Genomic DNA, 23,774 nt, shown 5'->3' on the forward strand with positions numbered 1-23,774 from the left:
GTGTGTTCCCATGATCTTCACTTTAGAATACTGATCCAAATAATTAGTAGTTCCTTTAGAAAGATGTAGTAACACTTGAGTCATTACTATCAAAAACCTTACAAAAGCCTTACAACTTACAATGACTTTAGTCAATATTAGGTATTTATCATGTTTTTCACTTTAGAATACTGATCCAAATTATTAGTAGTTCCTTTAGAAGGATGTAGTAACACCTGATTAATTACTAATGAGTTACCATTACCTTATTATATATTATGCATTATTAATATTAATTATGAACCTGTATATAGTAGTTCTTAGTAGTCTTCAGTGAGGTATGAAAAATAGTAGTTACTGATTAGCTAATAGTGAACTACCACATTCGACTGAACGCTATGACTTACTAATTCGTTAATCAGAGTTTCTTGTTAGTTAATAGTAGTTACTACAATGTTAATAGTGCATTACTCATTTGTTCTTGTGTAGTTATTCATTAATGAAGGAACAGTATTCTAAAGTGTTACCAGTTAATCTAATGGACGAAATACAATGCAATGTACGCGCTTGTTTGGATACCCCGTTTTTTATTGGCCGCGTGGTAAGACGATTACCACGCGGCCAATAAAAACGGGGTATCCAAACAAGCGCGTGAATCAAAATGAAAACTCCTACGCCTACTTTTGCATACATGCATTGTATTTCGTCCATTAGATCGAAAGATCTGAAAAAGATATATATATATATATATATATGTAAGATATATACATGTATATGTATATACATACATAGGACACAAAAACTAGAGGTCCACCCACTTGGAGATTTCTGGCCTCGGTACTGGTATGGAGCAGCATTTACTGTAAATGAGCAGCTGAAAACACAGTATCATGAGCTCCATGAGTGTAAAAGAACAATGCAGCGATTTGATAATCTCACTGAATCGAATCACGATTTTGATTAATTTTGCAGCAATAATAAACACCACCATCATTAGACTGCAAATAGGTTTTGTCATCTTCGCAGAATTTACTGTAAATACAGAGCATTTGTGATGAGATTTTGTGCAAACAAAACCTGTGACAATGCATTCTTGCACATTTGAAATGTTTGCATCTCTGATGATGTTAGTCATCTAACACTGTTCACCAAAAAGAAAACAAAAATGCATATAATGACAGGTGCAAAATGCAAACAAATTTACAAAAGTAAAGAAGACATTTTCAGGGAAAAGAAAAAGATATCATCAGGCAAACCTTAGTCATTTTTAGTCACTTAAAACTAAAACTATATCAAAATGTATTTAAAATAGTAATGCATTTAAGACTTAATACTAATATAAATATTATAATTAAACTTTATCTGGAGTACTTCTTTATTACACAATGCACATTTCTTAATATTAAGCCTAAAATGTGTTTTAATATCACTATTAGTAAGGATAGTATGTAATCTCAGTATAATATCAGTCTTTAAATGCAAGATATTTAAAGCGTACCTAAAGTATAAGTTTGCAATATTTCCACTTCAGCACAATCAAATATACTTAAGTATACCTTTAGTTGAACTTCAGCACTATTTCTGGATAACTAAAGTGCATTAAGTACAAAATTAGTTGTGCCAATTTAGCATACTTTTAGTATACCAAATTAGTATACTAAAGGTACAATTGCAGGGTATTTATACTAAGTACATACATATGTAAATGTATTTGTAGTATACTGTTATGTATTTCAAATACATTTTAGTATATTTATTTTTCACTAGGGTCCCATCATGTGCAAACATACATCAGCAGTCTCTTAAAATGTTTTTTTGCTGAAATCATTCCACATGAAAAGCAATACTGTCTTTATTTCACTTATTTATTAAACACTAGGGGTGTAATAATATAGTGTCACAATAAATAAAAAAATGCAAAATACAAAAATGCAACAATATGTATCGTGGATAGTTCATCCAAAATAAATATTACTCTTTTTTTTTTTTTTTTTTTATATTTTTACAACGGTATAAAGCAGATTTTAATATGTTAGTGAAAATAAATGATAACGTTTATCGGTTAATGAAATATACCGGTAAGGGTTGTCCCGTGAAATCTAAAAGGTTACTACTGTATTTTTTATGGTGAAGTACTGGGATCCACAGTTGATGTTTTTTTACTACACATTTAATCCTTCTGATGTTTTTTTTTTTTTTTTTTTTTGCGTAAATTTAAGTCCAAAGTAAGGTTGCTACCATTCTTTACGGTAAAATACTGGCAACCAAGCTGACGTTTTTTTACCGTAAATATCACAGTTTTTTTACATTGTGTTTTTTTTTGCCCTTAAATGTAAAGACATAAAAGGTTGCGACCATATTTTTTAAGGTAAAATACTGGCAACCACAGCTGCCGGTTTTCTACCGTAAATTTCACAGGTTTTTTTTAACAGTGTGTATCATCAAGCACTCTTACTTGTCCAGGTACTAGGATTCTTTGAGTGCAAGGCACAGTAATACGTCCATCCTGTACTTGAATGGGTTCTGACTCTCTTTCGTCAAAGCCTTGGCCCTCAAATGTTACAAACATACTGTCCCCCTCCACCACATGAATTGGAATGTCTACCTGTAAAACATGGAGTTGTGTACCAAACTCAGTAAAAAACACTTAATATTGTGCATATTAAAGTTGCCAAGTTTACAACCTGGCAAACCACAACTGACTACAATCTAATAAATTCCTGATGAACAAAATCAAGTCCAGAAGCCGTTTCACTTGTCACAATAGAGAAGAAAAGATTTTTGAAGTGAAGTAACTAACACTGTATGTTTTAGCCTCCAGTGGGGAGAAGATCCACTCCACAAGGGCGGTGTGGCCTGGCTCGATCTCTCCACCAGGGTTCATACACTGGAAGATCGGGTGACTGAAGTTCTCCTCCATCAGCTCCTCCAGTGGAGTGGTGTCGAAGTGGTACCTCAGTGGGAGAGTGCCTGCATTATACAGTTCATACACCTGTGCAGATGAAACAAACATTTAGCATATTTGTGACTATTAAATATAAACAGATGATATCTAGCAGATGACTGTAAGAATCTGCCAATAATTAAACAATGAATCATTTTTGTTGTTTTTTGGTCACTTTATCCACAAAGGTTTTCAACCTTTTTGACTTCAAGGCCCCCATTGTCCACAACTATATATTTGGAGACCCCCTTAATCTATGCAACAGTTTATATGCATTAAATTTCAGGATTCCTGACGGTTTAAGCGCTAAATGTTCATTCAGGGATCCCACTCTTTTTAACCAATAAACTTGCATGTCTTTTCCAGTTGTTTGTGATTTACTGGATTTTTTTTTTACTATAATTTCTTGATTTTTAGTTGTTTAGCTCACTATAATACCTGTTTTGTCTTATTTTAAATAATTATAAGTAATCTTGAGGCCCTATTGGCTAGTTAGCATGACCCTGTTAGCCCCTGCTGGTAGATACTTCAAAATATACCAAATATATATTCTGAGGAAATAACATTTTTGGCAAGCAACATATAAATCAATAATAATAATAAAAAAATTATAGTATAGTTGATGTTTTGTCAGTGACCTGTTTTGGAGGGCTCATAATATGATATAATATAATATAAAATAATATAATAATATATGTAACATTCTATTATAAAAAGAAAAAAGTTTATTATATAGACTTTCTTGTCTATAAAAATAAAGAGCTTTCAGGAAAAAACATCAATTCAGGTAACCTATACCAACCTGTTTAGGGGGGCTGAACCCACCAATTGGCATCGGGGCAAAGATGTGCCGATTGGAGGAAAGGTGAATGTAGCGTCTATTTCTTTCCACAGTTGTTCCTGTAAAATTCAGCTAAAAGATTCGAGAATTATCAGCATACATTGTTTGCTAAAAAATTATGCATGCGCTGTAATGAAAAGAATCATTTGTCTTACCAGTATCTCTCTTCCATGTGAAAGTTTCAACAAGACAGGAAGACGATCTGTCCCCACAAATTCGTGTCTGGGAGAGAAACATATGCCTTATAGTTTTCTGTGCATCATAAAACAACACTTCAGAGCAGAATCATTAAAGTGCTTTTTTTCCTGACCTGTATGTGAATTGCACTGTGCTCTGTTGGCCGGGTTGGAGTTTACCAGAGCATGGGAAGATGGAGAAAAGCCTGTGCTCCTGAATCTTCATCAGGTGGAGCTCAGATGGACTGAAATCTCCAGTCTCAGCCCAGTACTCCAACTCAATCTGTTGGTCCTCTGGGAACAAGAATGACCTAAAGGGAGACCATTTTGATAACTTCTTTATATTGCCGGTGTGACTACCGTAAACTATCGGCAGACAAAGTTACGGATGCTCACCACTCTACAGGAATGCTTCCTGGGTTTTTAAACAGAAGCAGAATACTGGTGGGGTCTGAGCCCAGGGGAGCAGCGCTGAAGCTAAAATCCATCATGGCTGAGGTAAAGATAGAGGGGCGATGTCGAAAACTGCAGAAGGTTTCAATAGATATCAAAAGAAAGAGGGGTAGAAAGAAATCTCTGAATTTCTAACTGTTTTAATTGAAGCAAAAAAACAAACAAAACAATACTCTGTTTAAAGTATTGCCTGTGTCTAGTGGGCACCCTGAAGGTGAGCTCAGATGGGCTGGGATCTCTGCGTAGATAAGTGTTGAGTGCATCCAGATTGAAGAGGCGCCAGAGCTGAAGTTTACTCAGCCGCTCCACATTGCCACAGCTACGGACATCCATCACCTCCATGGTGGGATACACTCCCTCAGCGTGTACATGGCATATAGACTGGGGCTCTCCTTCCACAGAGCCTGGTCACCAGAAAAACAAACTTTACATTGTGATAAAATTTCACATTCTCTCAAATGTGCAAAATGGCATATTTGAAAATACCAGCATGGTCCAGATTGGTTTATGCTGGTTTGTGGTGGCCAATACTGGACTAACGTTTGTAGTATGCAAGGTGTTTCAATATTGTCTAATACACACATAGGAATTGCAGTTTGAAGCGATTCTTTTTTTAGTACGCTACCAGAGGCATTGAGGATATGGTAACTGATTGTCCAGCAGTAACGGGCTCTGCGAGCCGGTCTCACTGTGCAGCGGATCGGTAGCCTGCAGTCGGCAGGTATGGTTCCCTTTACATTCTCCATCTCCAGAACTGAAAAATTAAAGCTTAATTGACTTGACAGACCAAACATTAATCATATGTACAACATAAAACATCTACACTACCTTTCAAAAGTTTGGGGTCTGTACATTTTTTTTATGTTTTTGAAAGAAGTCTCTCACCAAGGCTGCATTTATGTGATCAATAACACAGTAAAAACAGTAATATTGTGGGATATTATTATAATTTAAATATAACTGGTTTCTATTCTATTTTAAAATGTCATTTATCTCTGTGATGGCAAAGCTGAAAGCTGCTTAACATTTTTGTGGAAACCGTGATAAAAATTTTTTCAGGATTATTTGATGCATAGAAAGTTCATAAGAATGGCATTTATTTAAATAGATTGTTTTGTTAACATTGTAAGTCTTTACTGTCACTTATTCAATTTAACATCCTTGATGAATAAAAGTATAAATTTCGTACAAAAAAATCTCCCCAAAACCCCCACATCATTTGTATATAGCTGAATATACTGTAGACAGTGAATCATTTAAAGTGAGACACAGAATCCTTGAAATGGCAGTAAACATATTTTTAGGATAACAATAGTGAGTTACTGAGGCCTACCCAAAGGATCTTGAGTCATGTCTTCAAGGAGGCCTGTATCAGTGACACTTTGCTGTGTGGTCAGAGAGTAGCTGACGGCACAAGGGCTGTCGTTCAGTAGAGGAACTTCAAATGACTTACAGCTTTCCACCAGCACCTCACCCAGATCTATAACAGGGTGCTCTGCCTGGGAAAAAAAATGTTATGACAATCATTTTCTTATAGAAAAGTGTGCATGTCCAACCAATTCAACCCCAAAGTCACTAATCAAATGTAAGAGAATCTTTGTCATTGATAATGTAAACTCTGTTGTACATATGGTCAGATGTTCTCATTTCCATTCAAGCACAAGATGCTCTTAAGATCATTAGATCATCATCTTTAAATTATCTCATGATAGCACACATACATTGGAGAGATTTTACAACATGCATTTTCATCTGGAAGATGTCTTTCTAGGCCATTTGTATGTAAAACTGCTGTTTATCAGATGTTTGTACACAACAGATGTCTTCCAGATGAAGCGTTCTTTAACTGACGTCTTAAGCCCGGGACACACCAAGCCGACGATCGGCTTCGGTTCTTTGGCGTCGGTTTGGTGTCTCCCTACGTTTAGAGATGTATGATGATGATCTTCAGCTTTGTGCGAATATAATCTAATGTAACACACCTGGAGAGAACCTTTGGATGCCAATCCAACAGCTTCAATGGTAAGGCGGGACTTCTTGGATTGTGGTGTTTGGACAGGCCAGAACGTGAGACTAGGCTTCATGTTGTACATCATCTCCTCCTTTGGAGCAAAGGACCACTTCTGTACCTGAAAACAAACAAATGCTTTCAATCAATAAGATCAAAACTACTATGCCCCAAAACACCACACTCATGCTGCAGCCTTACCTTGGACTCATTGGGCTGGAGAATGTCTGTGTTTGGCAGTACAGTCAGAACACTTTGGTCAGATCCACAAAGCCTCCACTTGAACTCCACCGGCACCCTGCTCAGATTCTTCACCCGCAGTGTTCGCTTAGAGCAGGAGCCCACTGCTGTGGGCTGAAAGAACAGACTGCCACCCTCCTCCACGCTCATGGAAAGCTTCTCTGCTACAGCAACCACATTCAGTACCTACAAAAGATTGATTTGAAGGCTAAAATGGACCATGAAACCACTTTCCAGCTTTCAGTTTCAGAAATTCCTCCTGCTGTTTAATGATATTTAGAAACTTCCATTTGGCAAATGAGTGACTTAAACACCACAGAATAATTATGTGAAGATTCTTGTTTTCATGATTCTAGATTATTCTAGTCAACTGAACGTGCTTCTCTGTCGCTCAAAACGTTTCATCACTCATCCACTTGGCTTTAACCACTCCGGCATTATGTTATTTTTTGTAAACATTATAGTGTTAACCTGTGCGTTATTGGGGCTGGCATTCAGCTGTAATGTCAAAGGGATACTGGAAGAGTGATCCGGAGATGGAGTGCATCTGAATGTGAGGATCTGGTGGCTTCCAGGTGGCACCAGACCACTGGATGGCAGCACACATACTGATGGACACTCGTCTGGGTCCAGTCTGAAGATCACTGGCAGGTCTCCTGTATTCTGCAGGAGAATACTGCGGTATGCTAACTGTTTCAGGGCAGGGAATACCTGCAGGGAGATGGATGGTGTTAAAACCTTATAAGTATATTTACATACAGTCTCTTTCCATTTATGCTCTCTCGCTACATATTGGTTGTGTCCGAAAGCTTAGGCAGTGACTTGTTGCCTCACTGCCCTATCAGGCAATGACTCTGCAAGCAGCCTTTGTGCAAGCAGGCTTCTGAGGCAGCATAACGATTTAATAATCTACGGCAAAATAAAGAGAGCTTTGGTGATAGCTAAGTAAATATTTAATAACTTCAATAGTAACTTCTCGCTAGAAATGACATCAAAACTGGAAAAAGTTGGTCACAAAATGTACATTTACGCACAATCTGACCACCAACTGACACTTTCAGATGCCGTATTTATTTTTTAGCACAACTTTCTCGGGATTGAAAGCACAGAATTGTGGGATATCATAGGCAGCAAAGGATACATCTGTGCTGCCTTCTGAAATCAATCAGATGAAGAAATGTCAGATTGGATTCAGATGTGCCTTTCTACATTAGTATGCTGCCTGCAGATGCAGTGTTTTTCAGATTTTGGACGCAGCCATTACTTTGAAAGAGGTCACCATTATCAGACTTACTACTTGAGGGTGTTGAAGAGAGATCTTGGGGATGAAGTGCTCTTTTCCAGGCTGAAACGAGTGGCCGCTCACCCTGACTGTAAGGCACCAGGGTGGACACAAAGTCTGATCCTCCACATTTCTCTGATCCCTCAGAACCTGGGGATGACAAAAACAAAATTAAAGTAAATTAAACCTTCATGCTCAGAACTCATGTTCACGTTATGTGCCATTTACACTGACTGCGATTTAATTGCTGGAGGTCACCAAATATATATACTACCCTGCGGTAAAATCCATGTGTGGACCATGTGTGGACCAGCCACACCAGCTCAGTTTTGCTTGAAAACAGCATGACCATGCTAGTCCACCAGCTAGATCAGCACTACACCAGCTCTAACCATATAAACCAGTTTAGACTAACATGGAATTCATGCTGGTTTATGCTGGATTTTTCAACAGCTGTTGGTTGCAAATACTTTAAAATTAATGATGCGTTGTGCAACTGATCATGGCTTTTGAAAATCAGATCACAAATTAATATTCCTTATTATTACTGATATTGATGGTAAAAATAAGATGTTGATCTACTTTGAATAGAAATCAGTTTTCTTGCTCGTTAAAATAAGGGAAAAAACATTCATATATAAATTGCATTCAAACATAAAGCATCATATCATGCACAAGAATAACTTCTATCATGAATCAGATAGACTGAAAACTTCTACGCACAATTTTTTAATTCTATCACTGTATGTGGACAGAGACCATTTATATAGAACCATGACATTTCTCATTGTCTACATTGTCTATTGTTAGGCTCCACATCTTAATTGCATATAGTTAAACTTCTCTGAACTTGGTCGAGTTTCAAGATATTTTATCATTCCGCTAGTTGAAAATGAATGACTTCAGGTCCCTCTGTCACTGTGGATCACTATCGGTGTGAACGTCTCTTTAGTCTCACATTACCTTGTAAAAAGTGAAACACTCAAGCTGTGCTGCATGGAAGATGTTCTGCTGGTTGGGACTGTATGTCACTCTAAAGGCTGTGGTCTTTAGAGGGCCCAGCTCACAGGAGAGAGGAGAGATGGAGAAAGGGGACTCGGCTTCATTGGACCACGTCAGACAGATCTTGCCCTTGGTGTGGTTGGTGATAGAGACTGACTTTGATGCAGGGCCGTCATAAAAAAGGAGCTCAGAGGGCTGAACTGTAACATGGGGGACGGGGAATCGGGTGGAGTCTGAGGTGTTGTAAATTTCTGTTTCCGCTTCAGGTGCGGAATTTACATAGAAATACTCCTCCAAGGGACTGCGTGGGTTGAAGGGAGGTGTTGAGTTGCCAGTGTCCTCTGCTGGAATCTAATAAAAGTTAGATGCAAGGTTATGTGATGTAACATCCATGTCTTATTTTCCAACAAGATTTCAATTTTTTTTTTTTTTGCTGTGGTACACCCTATTTTTTTGTGAATTGAATATGATTTTGAGTATGAGGATAGGATTTTGGCCTAAGAATTTAAAAGAAATGGAAGGAAATCTGACTTAACTCTTAGATGTCAAAGCATTTGTATGTTACACCACAATGCAGATGGACAAACACACACCTCTTGCATTTGCAATGCTCCGGTATCATCCAGTTTTAATCGGTGTTCTTCCAGCAAGGCACTCATTAAGTCAGGAGGGTAACAGGTGAGCCCTCGTAGCAGATTTAATCTGTAGACACTCAGGTGTCTGGGTTTTAAAATGGCTGGCTTCAATTGTTCTGAGTGACAGGTGCCAATCAAATCCAGAAACAGTGGCTCCTTTAATAAGAAAATCAGAACTACACTATCAATCAAATGAAAACAAGTTAAGAAACAGTAGATATTCATCCAAGGTGCTGAAAAACAGACTGAGATAGATAGATAGATAGATAGATAGATAGATAGATAGATAGATAGATAGATAGATAGATAGATAGATAGATAGATAGATAGATAGATAGATAGATAGATAGATAGATAGATAGATAGATAGATAGATAGATAGATAGATAGATAGATAGATAGATAGATAGATAGACCTACCCTGTGCAGCAGCAAACAGATCATTGCCTTGTGATAGGCTATAGGGTTTTGTGGTCGGAACGTCACACGCAGGGTGAGTTTGCTGCCGCCTGGCAGAGAGCCACAAGGCTTATCAACACTGAACACACTATGGCTGCCAGTGTCCACATCAAACTGGTAATGAGCCAATACTGCAGAGGAGTTGATGATCTTTACATTGTGTGTGACCTCTGTGCCCTCCTCAATACAGCCAAAGTCTAGTACAGAGGTACTTAGATACACTATTGGACCTATAGTGGACAGAAGAAGACGATCGATCAAACCACGTTTGATATGTTTATTAGCAGATGTTTGGAAAGCTCTTAGGGCTATGTATTGTACCTATGCTGGTGCCTGACACTTTGAGCAGTTCTTCGCTTACAGCCCCAGGACAGGTAAGACAGAGGTAGTCCACACTTATGGTGTCCACTGTGAGTGGGGAGAAGCAGACAGGGACTTTCAACACTGAATGTGGGGCGATCTTCCCCTCATGCACCTCACAGCTGAACACAGACTCCATGAGAGGGGGTCGTCTCAGCCAGGACAGACTGAATGTTGTGCTGACCTAACGGAGAAAGAGAGTGACTCTGAGAGAGAAATATCTGAGTAATGTCTAAATATTCAATGAGCAAAGAAAGCAGGGTGGAGGGAAACATACAGTGGAGAGGTTGTAGATCTCAAAGTGCTTTTCATGAGAGTCTCCTACTGCCACACTGCCAAACTCAAGCACCTTACATCCTTCCTCCTGTCCCATGCAACTGATTTGGAGGCGGGGGTACTTGGCTGTGGAAAGGAAGTTAAATGGGATGTGAGATAGTTTTGATATTAAAATACTTATTCCCAGTTTAACAAACAGCGACAACAATGCAACACTATGGATCTGCAGTACTAACATTCCTCCTGCACTGCAACAATGACTCAACCAATGCAATGAATTTGGAGCAGGATTATTTGTCTAACCAATGAATAGTCATTATTTTTGTAATAACAGTGACACCCACATTTTAGCGGCATTGGATTAAACTATTTTTTGTTTACAATTTTTTTCAAAAAATAAAAGTATTTCTACACCATGAACCAAACCAACCTCTGATATGAATCATAGCTTTGTAAACTATTATTTGAAGATTTTTTTTTTTTTTTTAAATCAGGTACATTTTTTTTTCACTATAAAACTATAAATCCCATAAAGCACTTGAAATTACATAATTTAATAAAGAAGAATGGTCAAATTTAAACCTTTTGATTATAGTAAATGGTTACAAGTATAAAAAAACAATATATTTTAAATGTATGCAAAATATAAATTTTCACAAATATATATTCATTTTAGGAGCGTAGGGAAACTAACTCAGTCATTCACAATGCTTTATGGGAGTACACTCATTTGTACTGTTTTGTTTGCTGTGGGCTTAAGGGTAAGGTCACTTTTCTGGAATTTGGCTTTTAAAAACTACTATTTTTAATAAAGTTGAAATTTCACTTCTAAAATCATATATCATAGATTAACAACTTCTGAGTTTATGGTAGGTCTGTCTTTAAAGGTTTATAAAGAATTGTTAAATATTTATTTCTCGACTGTATGTAGAAAATGAATGATTTTACTACTGAGAAAAGTTAGAAAAGACCACACTACATATACCCTAAGTTGGCAGGTTTGGTTCGATTAAAACCAATTCTGGTGCGATGGCTCTGCACTGTAAAAACAAAAAAGTTGCTGCCTTAAATTTTTAAGTACAATCAACTTGGATATTTAAGTCATTTCAACTTAAATTACATTAAATTGATCAAAACACACGTTGTCATAACTTATTGATCATATAATTATTTATTTTTTTACAATGTGTTAGTGCGGTCCATTTGAAAAAGTGTGACCGCTGCCACTCAAACCCTGGTGGGCTCCAAACAGTGGGCAGTGGGCTTTCAAATGAAATCTGGTGCGGTTCGACTGAAATATGAACACAACAGGGAGCACATGGACCATCTAAACAAACCAAAAACAAGACGTGATGTCACAAGATGAGACCCTAAAAAGGACAGAATGCATCCATTACAGCTCAGTGCAGGCGTTGGAACCGCGTATTCTTACAACAGATATTCTTTGTGTGTGTAACGGAGAAATTCCTGATGCTGTTTTTGACTCCTTTACACATTTTATAAGCGCTTTGCGAATAAAAATACCACTATATGTACACACATCCATCGGACGCATTTAGCCCAGCACACAGCATTGGCCAGTAACTTCTGTCACTAAATATATGTAATAAAAAGCTGTTTTGTATCTTTAGATTCGCTGTTAAAAATGACAGTGGGAACGAGAACAAAATGTATAATTTTCTTTGTTGGTCCGGACCAAAAGAACCGAGAAAATCCAAACTACAAGTGTAAACTGTAATGTAACTGAAATTCTTAAAATGTTGCACAACCAAATTTTAAGCATCATAATCTTCTTTGACATTTAATTGACATTTAGAGTCCAACAAAAGCTTAGTGTACTCACACAGTCCACGCAGAAGTACAGTACAGCTCCTCTCCCCATCGTCTCCGAAAGCACAGCAGGCCTCAGCCTGGCACACTACAGCCTGCTGGGGCTTGAACTCTACTGTAACCCTGCATTCTTCTCCAGGCTTTAACTGTCCAGTCTCAGGGAACAGCTGGAACGGAGGATCCACAAACCACCTGAATCCTGTCTGCAGCTTACTAGTGGGAAAATGTGCATTTGAACGTTTTAAAATTCTGCATTTTCTTCACAATTTCTCCATAACTCAGCTGCCTTTGTGACAACCTAGTTTCCCACAGTTGAAATATTCTTTAGGTGGCGGCTCTTTAGCCATGCAAACACATCTTTACCTGGAATTACGAAAGAGGAAACTGGTTTGGGAGCTGTGGCGGGCAGCACAGGGTGGCAGGATCACCGTGTCTGGAACCTTCAGGTCATGATGAGGAATCACAGCTCGCAGAGACACCTGGAACGTGCCTTCCTTACCCTGAAACTCTATAGTGTCCACATACTCGCACTGGAAAGAGCAAGGGAAGAAATAAGTCAATACACAAATCCAAAATATATTTTTGCATAATCAATTGATGTGCATATTAAAGTCAATACACTACAGGTCTTCTAGTTATCTAAATAGGATCTGTCATTACTTGCTGTGAATATTGATTATAAAATGAATTGTAATTCATTATAATCACGGGATTATTGATATAACAAGTTTAAAATGATATAACAGATAAGACAAGCGAATTAAACTTTACTTTCTCAAGAGGCTGAAAAGTAACTGGGAGTGAGAAAGATGTTCCTGGGCTCAGAAGGATGGTCTGATGATATGGTGTGTTGAAGAACTTGGACTCAGGAGGTCTGAAATTGACAAAATAAAACAAATCCGTCAGTATAATCCTGACCAATTTGGGGTCAGAAATATTTTCGTAAAGATTTAATCCAAATTCCTGTTTCTAATAAAAGCTGTTAATTTGAACTTACATCAAAGAATCCTGTATGAAAATGTATTACGGTTCCCACAACAATATTAAGCAGCACAACACTGATAATAATACGAAATGTTTCTTGAGTATTAAATCATCATATTAGAATGATTTCTGAAGGATCATGTGACACTGAAGCCTGGAGTAATGATGCTGAAAATTCAGCTTTGCATCACAGCAATAAATGATATTTTAAAATACAGTAAAAAGTTTAAAATTACTATTTTTAATGTTTTTGAAAGAAGTCTCTTATGCTCTTCAAGGCTACATGTATTTGATCAAAAATACAGAAAAAAACTGTAATATTGTAAAATATTATTACAATTTTAAATAATGTTTTTTCTGTTTGAATATGCTTTAAAATATAATTTATTTCTGTGATGGAAAGCTGAATTTTCAGCATCATTACTCCAGGCTTCAGTGTCACATGATCCTTCAGAAATAATTCTATTATGCTGATTTATTATTAATGTTGGAAACAGTTGTGCTGCTTAATATTTTTGTATTACCTGTGATACTTTTTCTACCCTGGTAATCCAGAGTTCTCGCGAGAGCACAAGTTGAATTTGCTCAGCGAGTTAATCTTTTAGATTTAGGTCTGGATTTCCAGGCTAACTTTTTTTTTTTTAAAGAACAGTATTTATTTAAAATAGAAATCTATACAAATATACACTACCGTTCAAAGGTTTGGTGTCAGTATTTTTAAAGAAATTAATACTTTTATTCACAAGGATGTGTTAAATTGATAAAAAGTTATAGTAAAGATTTATATTAGAAAAGATTTCTATTTGGAATAAATAATGTTCTTTTTAACTTTTTATTCATCAATGAATCCTGAAAAAAGTATCACAGGTTCCAATAAAATATTAAGCAGCACAACTGTTTCCAACATTGATAATAACTGAGTATAAAATCAGCATATTATAATGATTTCTGAAGGATAATGTGACACTGAAGACTGGAGTAATGATACTGAAAAATCACAGAAATAAATTATTTTTTACCATTATTTTATATTGCAGAAAAATATTTTACAATATTACCTTCTTTTTTTTTTTCTGTATTTTTGATCAAATAAATGCAGGCTAGCCTTTAAACTAAACCGTAAATTTTCCCCAAACTAATTAAGGTAGCGTACTTGCCAGTACACTTAGCCTTGAATTCTTGTATGAGTTAGGCTAATGTTTTAAGTGGACTGACCTGACGGTGAGTTTCTGGAGTTTTCCATGTATGCTTCTAAGGAACAGAGATTTGGTATACTCTAGCCCCGGCTCCCAGTCCTCCCAGACCAGCTCAGCACAGGTCTCCACCCCAAAGAAGCAGTTTTGGGTTCTCTTCTGAAGGCCCCCTGACCTGAGGCTTGAGACCCTCTGAAAACAAAGTAGGCACGTCATAATGTCTTTTGTATTTTTACACCAGCAGAGGGCATTGTATTTCAGCAAAGCATTTTAGCAGACTGAAAGCAAAAAGCCAATGCAAAATCATTAAACTTATTAAAACTAGTGGCAAACAATAGCAGAAGAAACGAAATAGCTGACATAAAAGATAGCATGAATAAGTAATAGGAGCTAGCTGTCAAGTTGTAAAGGTAATTTATATTGTGGAAAATCACAATGGTTTTATGCATGTATATATATTTAATTAATATATAATTATTTCACACAGTCTAAAAGGTTACATTGTAAACTGTAACCCAATTAGTGTGATAACCTGCTATAGGCTATAGAGTGTGACATCTTTTTTCTGCACAATTAAAGTGGACTTTTTTGACTTTCAAAACACCTTATACATCTTACCTTTTTATGTGGGTTGTGTGCGCCTCCAAAGGGAATGCCTGAGCTCAGAGGATTCACTGGATTATCCGTTAACATTGCAACTAAAACAAACCAACAGAGGTCAATAGTGCTGTATTTCATAAAGCTTTTGTATCAAATTAGATTAATCAGACATGACTGTAGTACTTGAAGGATTTGGGACTTTATCAGAAAGATTAACCTTAATTTCTTGACTGATATTATGAACATAATAAGTATAATAAATATCTGTATTACTTTAAACAGCTGCATGCTAAAATGATACATTTACATTTATTGCAAAAGCAGGATCTGTTATATGCCTGTCTGACTCTGAGGTTAACCGAGGCTGGTGTAAATGTATGACCCTGTCACTCATTTCTTTACCTCTCTATTAGCTTAAGTGATTTGCTTTATGAAAATCAGTGACAAAGGTGACTGACTCAGAGGATCATCAAATGAAATGTTATTGATAAAGATACAGTGGGTTTTATGTTTTAGATTTAGAAAATGACTCACATATTTTCTTTTAAAACTTGACAAGGCGTTAAAATAGCATAAATTCTATAATTCTGTTCAAATCAATCATTAAAACGATTGCTAAACAATAAAAACAACTTATATTATTGCGAGTATTGCTATTACGAGTAACGTTAGCCTATTACAGCCACACGCTTATATTACGTTTGTTCCTTCTACTAATACAATCGCAAAACTCGCGTTTTTTTACATTTTGTAGCCTACTAAAATATAACTTACCACAGTAGATTTATTTAAAGCAGTTATATATCAAACAAGACGCCAAAACTGAATAGAAATGTGTCAATTTATTTGTTTCGCCATGCTGAAAGTTTTACTCCCAGTTCAGTTGTGTTCGAGCTCCATGACAACGCCGACGGAAACAGTTAAGGGACATTCTACATACAGCGAGACGTTTTTTTTTCCCCTCGTAGCCTCAGGTGAGATCGAAATGCAGGTGCAATTTACCAAATACGTGATAATAAATGTTCACACTTCACAGTTTGCCACTTTGAGTGCTCGAGTTTCCTCTGGTTTGGCAGGGTATTTATTCCCGTCACTGCAATGCATTTAATCAACATATAAATATGTCCAATTCTAGCTTGACTGCACCTTCTCTGCTTTGATATTTAATTGTTGGCCTAACACCACACCCCTGTAAAAATGCTCTTTTGGTCATTGAGGTAATTAATCTTTTCAAATTAAATGGCCCGGTGACATCAGCATAAGGAGTAGATTATTTTACTTTTCCTTCATTAACTTAATTATTTGCCTATCAGTAAACCCCCCTGAGTAATTCATATTTGAGAGGCTGTGGCCATAAATATCAGGGCTCTCGTTGTTTATAATGCACTGTAGATTCATCTGCGCTTTAATCACCATCTCTGTCAGCTAGAGGTTAAAAGGGAGAGAGGAGAGTGGGACGATGAATATGCGGGTAACATTCATTTAGTTTTAAACCTTTCGCTCATGTGCCAGATGCATAAACATAGCCAAAACATTTCTTTTTGTATGCACTGCAGCATTTTCACATCCTCAAAGAACAAAAAGAGTTCAATGACAGCAAGTGAGAGAATGCCTGAAACTCATCTTCAATTTTGTTTATTTCCCTTTGTCTCCAAGTACATATTTTACCAGCGATCTTTGAAGGTCACACAATCCTTCTAACGGAGTCCCGATATCACGTTGAATAAATTAGATATATAATCTATAACAGTTAAATAACATTAAAGACACCAACAGCAACAACATGACATAAACTAATGGACTAACTAATGAACCGTTCACAGTTTGCCCTTGTTCAATATTTGCTGAGGATTTAGCAGTTCCTCTGTGTTTCTTAGTCAATGGTTACTGGAAGAAAGCTGACACTGATGACCTCTGGACAATCTTCTGTTCCTCAGCATCCACTAGAACGAGACCAAGTCAGCCTGTGACTTTCAGTGGAAAGGCCTCCTCATTTGGTTCAACAGCTGCTTTGTTATATATTTTTTTCAACCAAAATGTCCATATTAACATACATAGTAAAGAGTTTGATCGCATAAGAAAAACAAGTTTGAAATAGTGTACATTTGCAGTTTACAAGCAGCCTTCAAGAAAAAATATTAAGTGCAAATAAACTGGAAGACCATTTTCATGAATTATTTAAGACTTTTCGACTATAAATGTCAATGAACTTAATTTTGACATCAACAGCTTTCAGTCTCGAGGTGTGGTATGTTAAACCTTGATGTAGTTAGCAGTCCGATTCATGAATGGACATGCAGAGCTGCCATTAATCCCTCATAACCCCAGCCTGATCTTTCGGTCTCCTCCGATCTCTTCCAGGTCGTCATCAGAGTAAGAGCCATGAGAGCTGTAGCTCAGCGCGGAGCTGTGCTGCAGGAAGTCCGAAGGGTGAGGTAGGCTCACACCGACGTTAATGGATTTTCGGAACTCTTCCTCTTCTTCTTCATCTTCCTCCTCTGCATCCAGATCGTCATCGTCATCGTGTGCACTACAGCGACTGAGGTCTTTGGGCTTGTTTCCTCTTTTTCCTGACTTACAGCCATCTGTTTCCTGCTGCGCAGCCTGCTCTTTAGCTTTACGGCTGCGCTTCCACTTCATCCGTCGGTTCTGGAACCAAATCTTCACCTGGAAAATACATAACAAACATCACAATCATTTACATAAAAGGTGATCCATTGGTATTAGCTTTTGGGAATATTCGAGAGCTTTTTATTTGAATGATTATCAAAATTGTTTTGTTGTTTCTTTGTTCGCAATATGTTTTTTCACCTTATCTCTTCTTTCTCAGAACCTGATTTCATGAGAAAGCATTACTATTTTACAAGGTGGCGATTCGTACAGTGTGATTTGTACGGAGATGCATGATTTTTCTTTTTAAAAAAGCATGAAAGTCCAACCCTTAAACCTAACCAGGCATGGGGCATGATGTACGAAACATGATATTCAAATTCATACGAATTTACTACCATTTCGTTAAAACATAAAATGAATTGCCATGGCACGGTAAAAAATTATATGATCAATAAGTTATGACAACATGTGTTTTTGCATTGCTTTAACTCAACAAAATAAGTTAAGCAATTTTAAACTTTTTTTTTATAAGTTATACACGATTCAACTAATTTTTTTAAGTCAGTTCAATGTAATTTAAGTTGAAATTACTTAAACATCCAAGTTGATTGTAATAAAAAATTTAAGGCAGCAACTTTTCAGTGTGAGAGCGTGTTTCTTTCTCTAACCACCTAACCAGCAGTGGGGCGTAAGCTTGTACGAAAATGTACAATTGCGATTGTACGATTTCACATGTATTAGTTATCAATTCACTAAAACATAAAATTGTGAGTGTGTTGCTTTCTCCTCACCTGTGTCTCGGTCAGCATGAGAGACGTGGCCACTTCGAAGCGTTTGGGTCGTGATAGGTACTTGTTGAGTTTGAACTGGTTTTCCAGCTCTAGCAGTTGCTGGCTGGTGAAAGCTGTGCGTGGTCTCCGGCACTTTCCAATCAAACCAGATTGAGGTGCCCCTGAAAAGAGAGTTTGTTGATTAAGGAGGTGTGAGACTTGTGCCAAAAAAACAAAGACATACGGTGAAGACACCGAGCAGACGCAGCAAACAACATATTCACCTCATGTTACTCCCCCCTAATAGATAATGATAACAGCTTTACTTCAGTTTATTGTTGATGACAGGGCTGGGAGATATTGCTTTAGCGGGACAATAAAACACCAGAGAGCACCATTAACTTAATGAAAATTCAATAAATGCTACCAGATAACTTTATTGATGAAGCTCAGGCTGTTTTAAGTGTTTCTTTATAGTTTTCCTTTCGATGAAGGCTGTTTTAATGGAGTTGTCATTTATGATGCTATGAAAAGACTGAAAATAAAAAAAAGCTTACATTATAGTTCCGTTAGCAGTAAATACTGATTCAATTATGCTAGAGAATATTTATGGCATGTGAGTGCACTTTTTGCAGAGAGAACATGAATATATTTTTTGGATATATAAAAGGTTTATAAATCTATTTGTAACATTATTTACTATGACAACTAAATAAAAAAATAAAAAATTAGCATAGTTGAAAAAAATGCTTTAAAATTACATTATAGTGGCATCATTTAGACATGTTCAATGGTTCGACAATACTTTTTTAAATTCTATTTAAAAAGTAAACCTTATAAGAATTCTGCAGAAGGGACACACATACCGCTGTAGTCTGCAAGGCGAGGCATTATGAGTCCTGCCCGGAGCCAGTGTTCTAACGGAAATGAACCGGCCACTGCTGCTGCTTTCAGGTGCTCCGGGTACGGATGCGCAAAACCAGAATACGCGAAGGTGGGATGTTGCGCTCCGAATGCCGTGATAGAGTACATAGGTGAGGGATACATTCCTTGCACAGACCCTTGAGAAAGTGACGTAAATCCCGGGTGAGAAATGTTTAGCATGCCTGGTTTGGGGATGACCCCTGTCTGAAACTGAAAAGCGCGAGTAGGAGAGTTTTGTGTCCGTTTGCATGTTGCGGGCTCGATGTCAATGCCTTCACTGCACAGTCCCGGGGAATCCTCGCGAACTATCCGCTGAGAGCTCTCTGACAACAGAGCGTCTATTCGAAAGTTCTTCGACTTATCCATGGAGCCGAACTTTAAGTGTCAAGTAGCCTACGGTAGGAGCTAAAAATATGGTTATGAGTTTATGAGTTCCTTTTTTTTCTCCTTCACACTAGGCCTGCATTTACAATTAAATCGTACTTTGACCGTCGGTAATATTGTCTAATTCTTTTAGACGGTTGTGGATATTTTGTTACTGTGACTGAGTGTTTTCATCTCTATACCCGTGACGCAACGCTATGCCCTGGAGCGCGAGCAGGCATCAGTTTTTGACTGTCTCGCGCTCTAGCACGCTCCTCCTAAACACTCTCTGATTGGTTCATTTGGATGCCCTTAGTTGAGAATCTTCCAATACATTCTAATTAATTCACTACACAGGAATTTATTTCAACATCAAGCCATAGAATTCACATCTCTTACGACTTATCGGTCGATTGATAAAAATATGAAATATTATAATTTGGCCACACAAACATTTGTTCACAACAATTGGTATTATAAAAATAATTAGTGTCTACCGAATTATTTGCAATAGGCTAGGCCTAGCCTAATGGACAATATTAATAAAACAGCAATGTAAAAAACAACAATCGATTAGGCAAATGTGTACAGAAAAAGGATTTTTACAAATAGCCTACAGCATATTAGCAATCAAAATATCTCACAAAAAGTTTACATATTCATTCACATTATCGATATGATTTCGACTGGTTTCTTATTTCACTGTATAAAGATTGGGTTTACACGGTATGTTATGACAATATTTAATTTTATTAAACGTGATTTTCCTCATCAGTAGCCTAATTCAATAGTGGAACAAAATGTTTAAGATTTATATGTTAGGTGCAAGTAAGCCTTATTGAATATCATTAATAATAGAGTCCAATTATTAATTAAAATTGCAACGATATAGGCCTATAACCATTTAAAAAAATAATTTGAAAGAATAGAATCGGAACCTAAAGTGTTTTTTTAAAATGCCAATTATAAAGAGATGAATGTCAAATGACGTGCAAAAATCTTGTAGCCTAATCTGAAATATATTGGTTCCGAATAGCCAGTCGTTTATCTGATATGCAGATATGCTCTGGTTATGTCACATTCAGATGGCAATTCAAATTTTACAAGGCAACTTGACTAACCAAGTAGCTTATTTAGAGCACTGGAGAGGACTTCATAGTGCACAGTGGAGGAATGCAACATAAATTGCACTCTTACTGGAATTAAGTTTCAGGTTTTTCCTGAATGGTGTATTATAGCCTACAAAAAGTTCAAATACATTGCTAACTCACACTAACCTTGACAAAGGGACAATGGCGGACATGTTGACCTTTTCCACTCCGTGCGCTCGCAGGTGCGATACCGCCTTACTTTTCTCACACACACACTAGTAAATGCGGCGTGTTAGCATGACCACCCGCTCACCCCTATTTCTTCTTATCGGGTGCAAACATATACTAATACACAAATAAATCGACAAGCATGAAACGCAAACGCACATGCTGCAGTTGTGATGTTCTGACATTATCTGCCGGTAATTTGCTGCTTGTTTTTCCAGTAGCCTAACGAATGTCGAAACAACTGGGAGACGTTTGGAGAGAATAACGATCTGACACTATGGTAGCGTGCCAACAATTTTAGAAAGTGGAGTACGTTTATATATTAGAAAGAAAATAAACACTGATTCAAAAACGAGAAAGATGCCAATATTATTCAGTAGCGATAGCTCGAAGTCATGGCTTTCACCTGGAGACTGCTGTTTTAAGTCGTCTAAACAATTTAATTCTCAGTTTGGCCTATTTGTTTTTCTGTGAATCGTTTTTTCTCATGGGAAGTCTGGTCATGCTCTCAGCACTGTCAGTGAGTTCCCAGACAAGACCTTGAGGTTATAATTAATCTCAGTTCATTAGGAAGATAAAGGTCAATTATTAGGCTTCTACCTGTCAATCATTAACAGTGGTAGAGTTTACACAGCAGAACAGATAATAAAAAGATCGGCCTTTATTTTCTGGAAAGAAATATAAATGGCATATATTTTGAGGTAACCTGTGATGGTTACATTTACAGTTTTACATTTATTTGCCTCCAACTGCTCAAAAGTGCTATTTGATAAAAATAAAAAAAGTTGCAATTGTGTGAATCCTGCACTGCAATTAATATATTCTTGCTGTCAGTGACTTACTTTTCATTCAATCGGAAATTAAAATAATTAAATGACGATTTTAACATTGTTTCATTGTTTTGTTTTTCAGACTGAAATCCACTCTCTCCAATATAAATAAAATGAAAATAAATGAAATGGCATAATAAAATGTTTCAAATAATGATTAATTTATTATTATTTTAAGGCACTGAATCAAATTAGTTATCAAATACTAATATTATGAATCAGTAGGCTATAAATATTATACAATGAATACACCTTTTTTAAATGCAACATTGTGTTAAAAAAGGAAAGGGAGCACAGACCCACACATGACCTCTGCAAACAATAAAATACAATAATACCACATTAAGTAGCCAAATCTTTGGGATTGTGATAGGACAGAAAATAATTTGTTACAAATAAAGGTACACAATAATATCAATAACTAAATTAATGTAGTAAATTAGGTGCCTAGTGGTCCCTAAAAATGTTCAACACCCTAAATAAAAGACACAAAAGAAGCCAGAACCACACTGTACAAATTATATGATCAATAAGTTATGACAACATATGTTTTTACTTTGCTTTAACTCAAAAAATTAAATCAAAATAAGTTAAGCAATTTTCAACTTTTTTTTAACAAGTTACACAAGTATACAAATTGTTAAGTGTTTAATGTAATTTAAGTTGGAGTGACTTAAACATCCAAGTTGATTGTACTTACAAATTTGAGGCAACTTTTTTTTCCCATGTGAAAACTCATCTGGAGTTTTCAAAAAGCATAATATTGAGCAGGTTTCTGCCCTGATCCCCACCAATTCAGAAACTATGCTATTTAAAAATTGGCTTACCCGAGCAACCTGAAGCATATACAACTGAGTGAATGGGCCAGAAACACATCTAAATGAATGAAATGTTTCATAGCACAAAGGACCCAAAGTGGTTATTGCTGAAAAGCGCTTTACAAATGCGAGGACTGAATAACTATACAAATACAGATTTTTTTTTACAGATATTTAACTTTAAAATGATTTGATTTTAATACATTTGTATACTGTGAAATTTGAAGAGTGAGTAAAATGGTAACACTTTTTTTCAAGACCTACAAATAAATGTCCTCTTTCTAAAAAAGGAGACCACAGATGCCTAACAAGCCTGCCAAAAGTGCAAGCACTCAGCATTCTGGCTGTCCAGAAGGGAGCCAACACTTGTATTCAAGAGACTGTAAAAGAGTCACTGAATAGACAGCTATTCATACACAAATGCAACATGGGCTGCCCCTTTCGTAACTGTCTGACCTCTTGCTCTAGGTCAGATGTAAAAAAAAATAGCAATGTGCTATGCTTGTGTAGGTTTCAGTGACAGCTTTAAAGCTAATGTGCTGTCTAATTTCCAATTCCAGCCTTCCTACTCAGCGAATTTAAGTCTTTGTCCAGACCTACCAAATGTTAAAATTGCATGCTGGATTCCACTGAATTGTTGCATCTTATTTTAATTTCCATTCAGAACCATCCCATTGTTGCACTCTTGTGTCCTTGTGATTGACCAGAGGGAATTGAAAACTTCCTCAGTAACCAGGGCTGGGCGGTGCAGGTTAACCAGTTCAGGCCTGCGTTGAATTGTTTGATTAATGACAGCTATGTTGCAGAGACATCAAGACAATGGCTGAGGCAAGAGGGGTGTGTTTCTGGATAATTACTGGTAAATCCTACCGTTG

The 23,774-nt window shown here is 36.8% G+C and overlaps 2 protein-coding genes across 2 annotated transcripts in view; both read right to left on the reverse strand.

The window, feature by feature from the left end:
- The window catches only part of cfap65 (cilia and flagella associated protein 65), a 31,649-nt gene extending 8,130 nt beyond the window's left edge, over positions 1-23,519 (reverse strand). The window contains exons 1-24 of the mRNA XM_084422335.1: positions 23,500-23,519; positions 15,281-15,360; positions 14,685-14,854; positions 13,257-13,359; positions 12,849-13,015; positions 12,499-12,698; positions 10,657-10,781; positions 10,341-10,563; positions 9,981-10,249; positions 9,519-9,716; positions 8,887-9,276; positions 7,936-8,073; positions 7,113-7,352; positions 6,603-6,827; positions 6,376-6,522; positions 5,727-5,892; positions 5,019-5,147; positions 4,584-4,797; positions 4,337-4,465; positions 4,075-4,251; positions 3,920-3,986; positions 3,726-3,836; positions 2,780-2,971; positions 2,435-2,584 (exon numbers count right to left, since the gene is read on the reverse strand). Coding sequence (XP_084278461.1) covers positions 2,435-2,584; positions 2,780-2,971; positions 3,726-3,836; positions 3,920-3,986; positions 4,075-4,251; positions 4,337-4,465; positions 4,584-4,797; positions 5,019-5,147; positions 5,727-5,892; positions 6,376-6,522; positions 6,603-6,827; positions 7,113-7,352; positions 7,936-8,073; positions 8,887-9,276; positions 9,519-9,716; positions 9,981-10,249; positions 10,341-10,563; positions 10,657-10,781; positions 12,499-12,698; positions 12,849-13,015; positions 13,257-13,359; positions 14,685-14,854; positions 15,281-15,355 — 4,005 coding nt within the window. The 5' untranslated portion in view covers positions 15,356-15,360; positions 23,500-23,519. The remainder of the gene's footprint in view (positions 1-2,434; positions 2,585-2,779; positions 2,972-3,725; positions 3,837-3,919; positions 3,987-4,074; positions 4,252-4,336; positions 4,466-4,583; positions 4,798-5,018; positions 5,148-5,726; positions 5,893-6,375; positions 6,523-6,602; positions 6,828-7,112; positions 7,353-7,935; positions 8,074-8,886; positions 9,277-9,518; positions 9,717-9,980; positions 10,250-10,340; positions 10,564-10,656; positions 10,782-12,498; positions 12,699-12,848; positions 13,016-13,256; positions 13,360-14,684; positions 14,855-15,280; positions 15,361-23,499) is intronic.
- mnx2a (motor neuron and pancreas homeobox 2a) lies at positions 16,883-20,134 on the reverse strand. Its single transcript, XM_084422336.1, has 3 exons — positions 19,512-20,134; positions 18,667-18,827; positions 16,883-17,929 (listed from the first exon to the last, which is right to left on the reverse strand). Exons 1-3 carry the CDS (start codon positions 19,933-19,935, stop codon positions 17,579-17,581), a joined length of 936 nt encoding a protein of 311 aa, XP_084278462.1. The 5' UTR covers positions 19,936-20,134; the 3' UTR covers positions 16,883-17,578.
- Positions 23,520-23,774: the final 255 nt, after the last annotated feature.

Source organism: Rutilus rutilus, assembly GCF_951802725.1.
Source record: "Rutilus rutilus genome assembly, chromosome: 10".
Lineage (NCBI taxonomy): Eukaryota > Metazoa > Chordata > Actinopteri > Cypriniformes > Leuciscidae > Rutilus > Rutilus rutilus.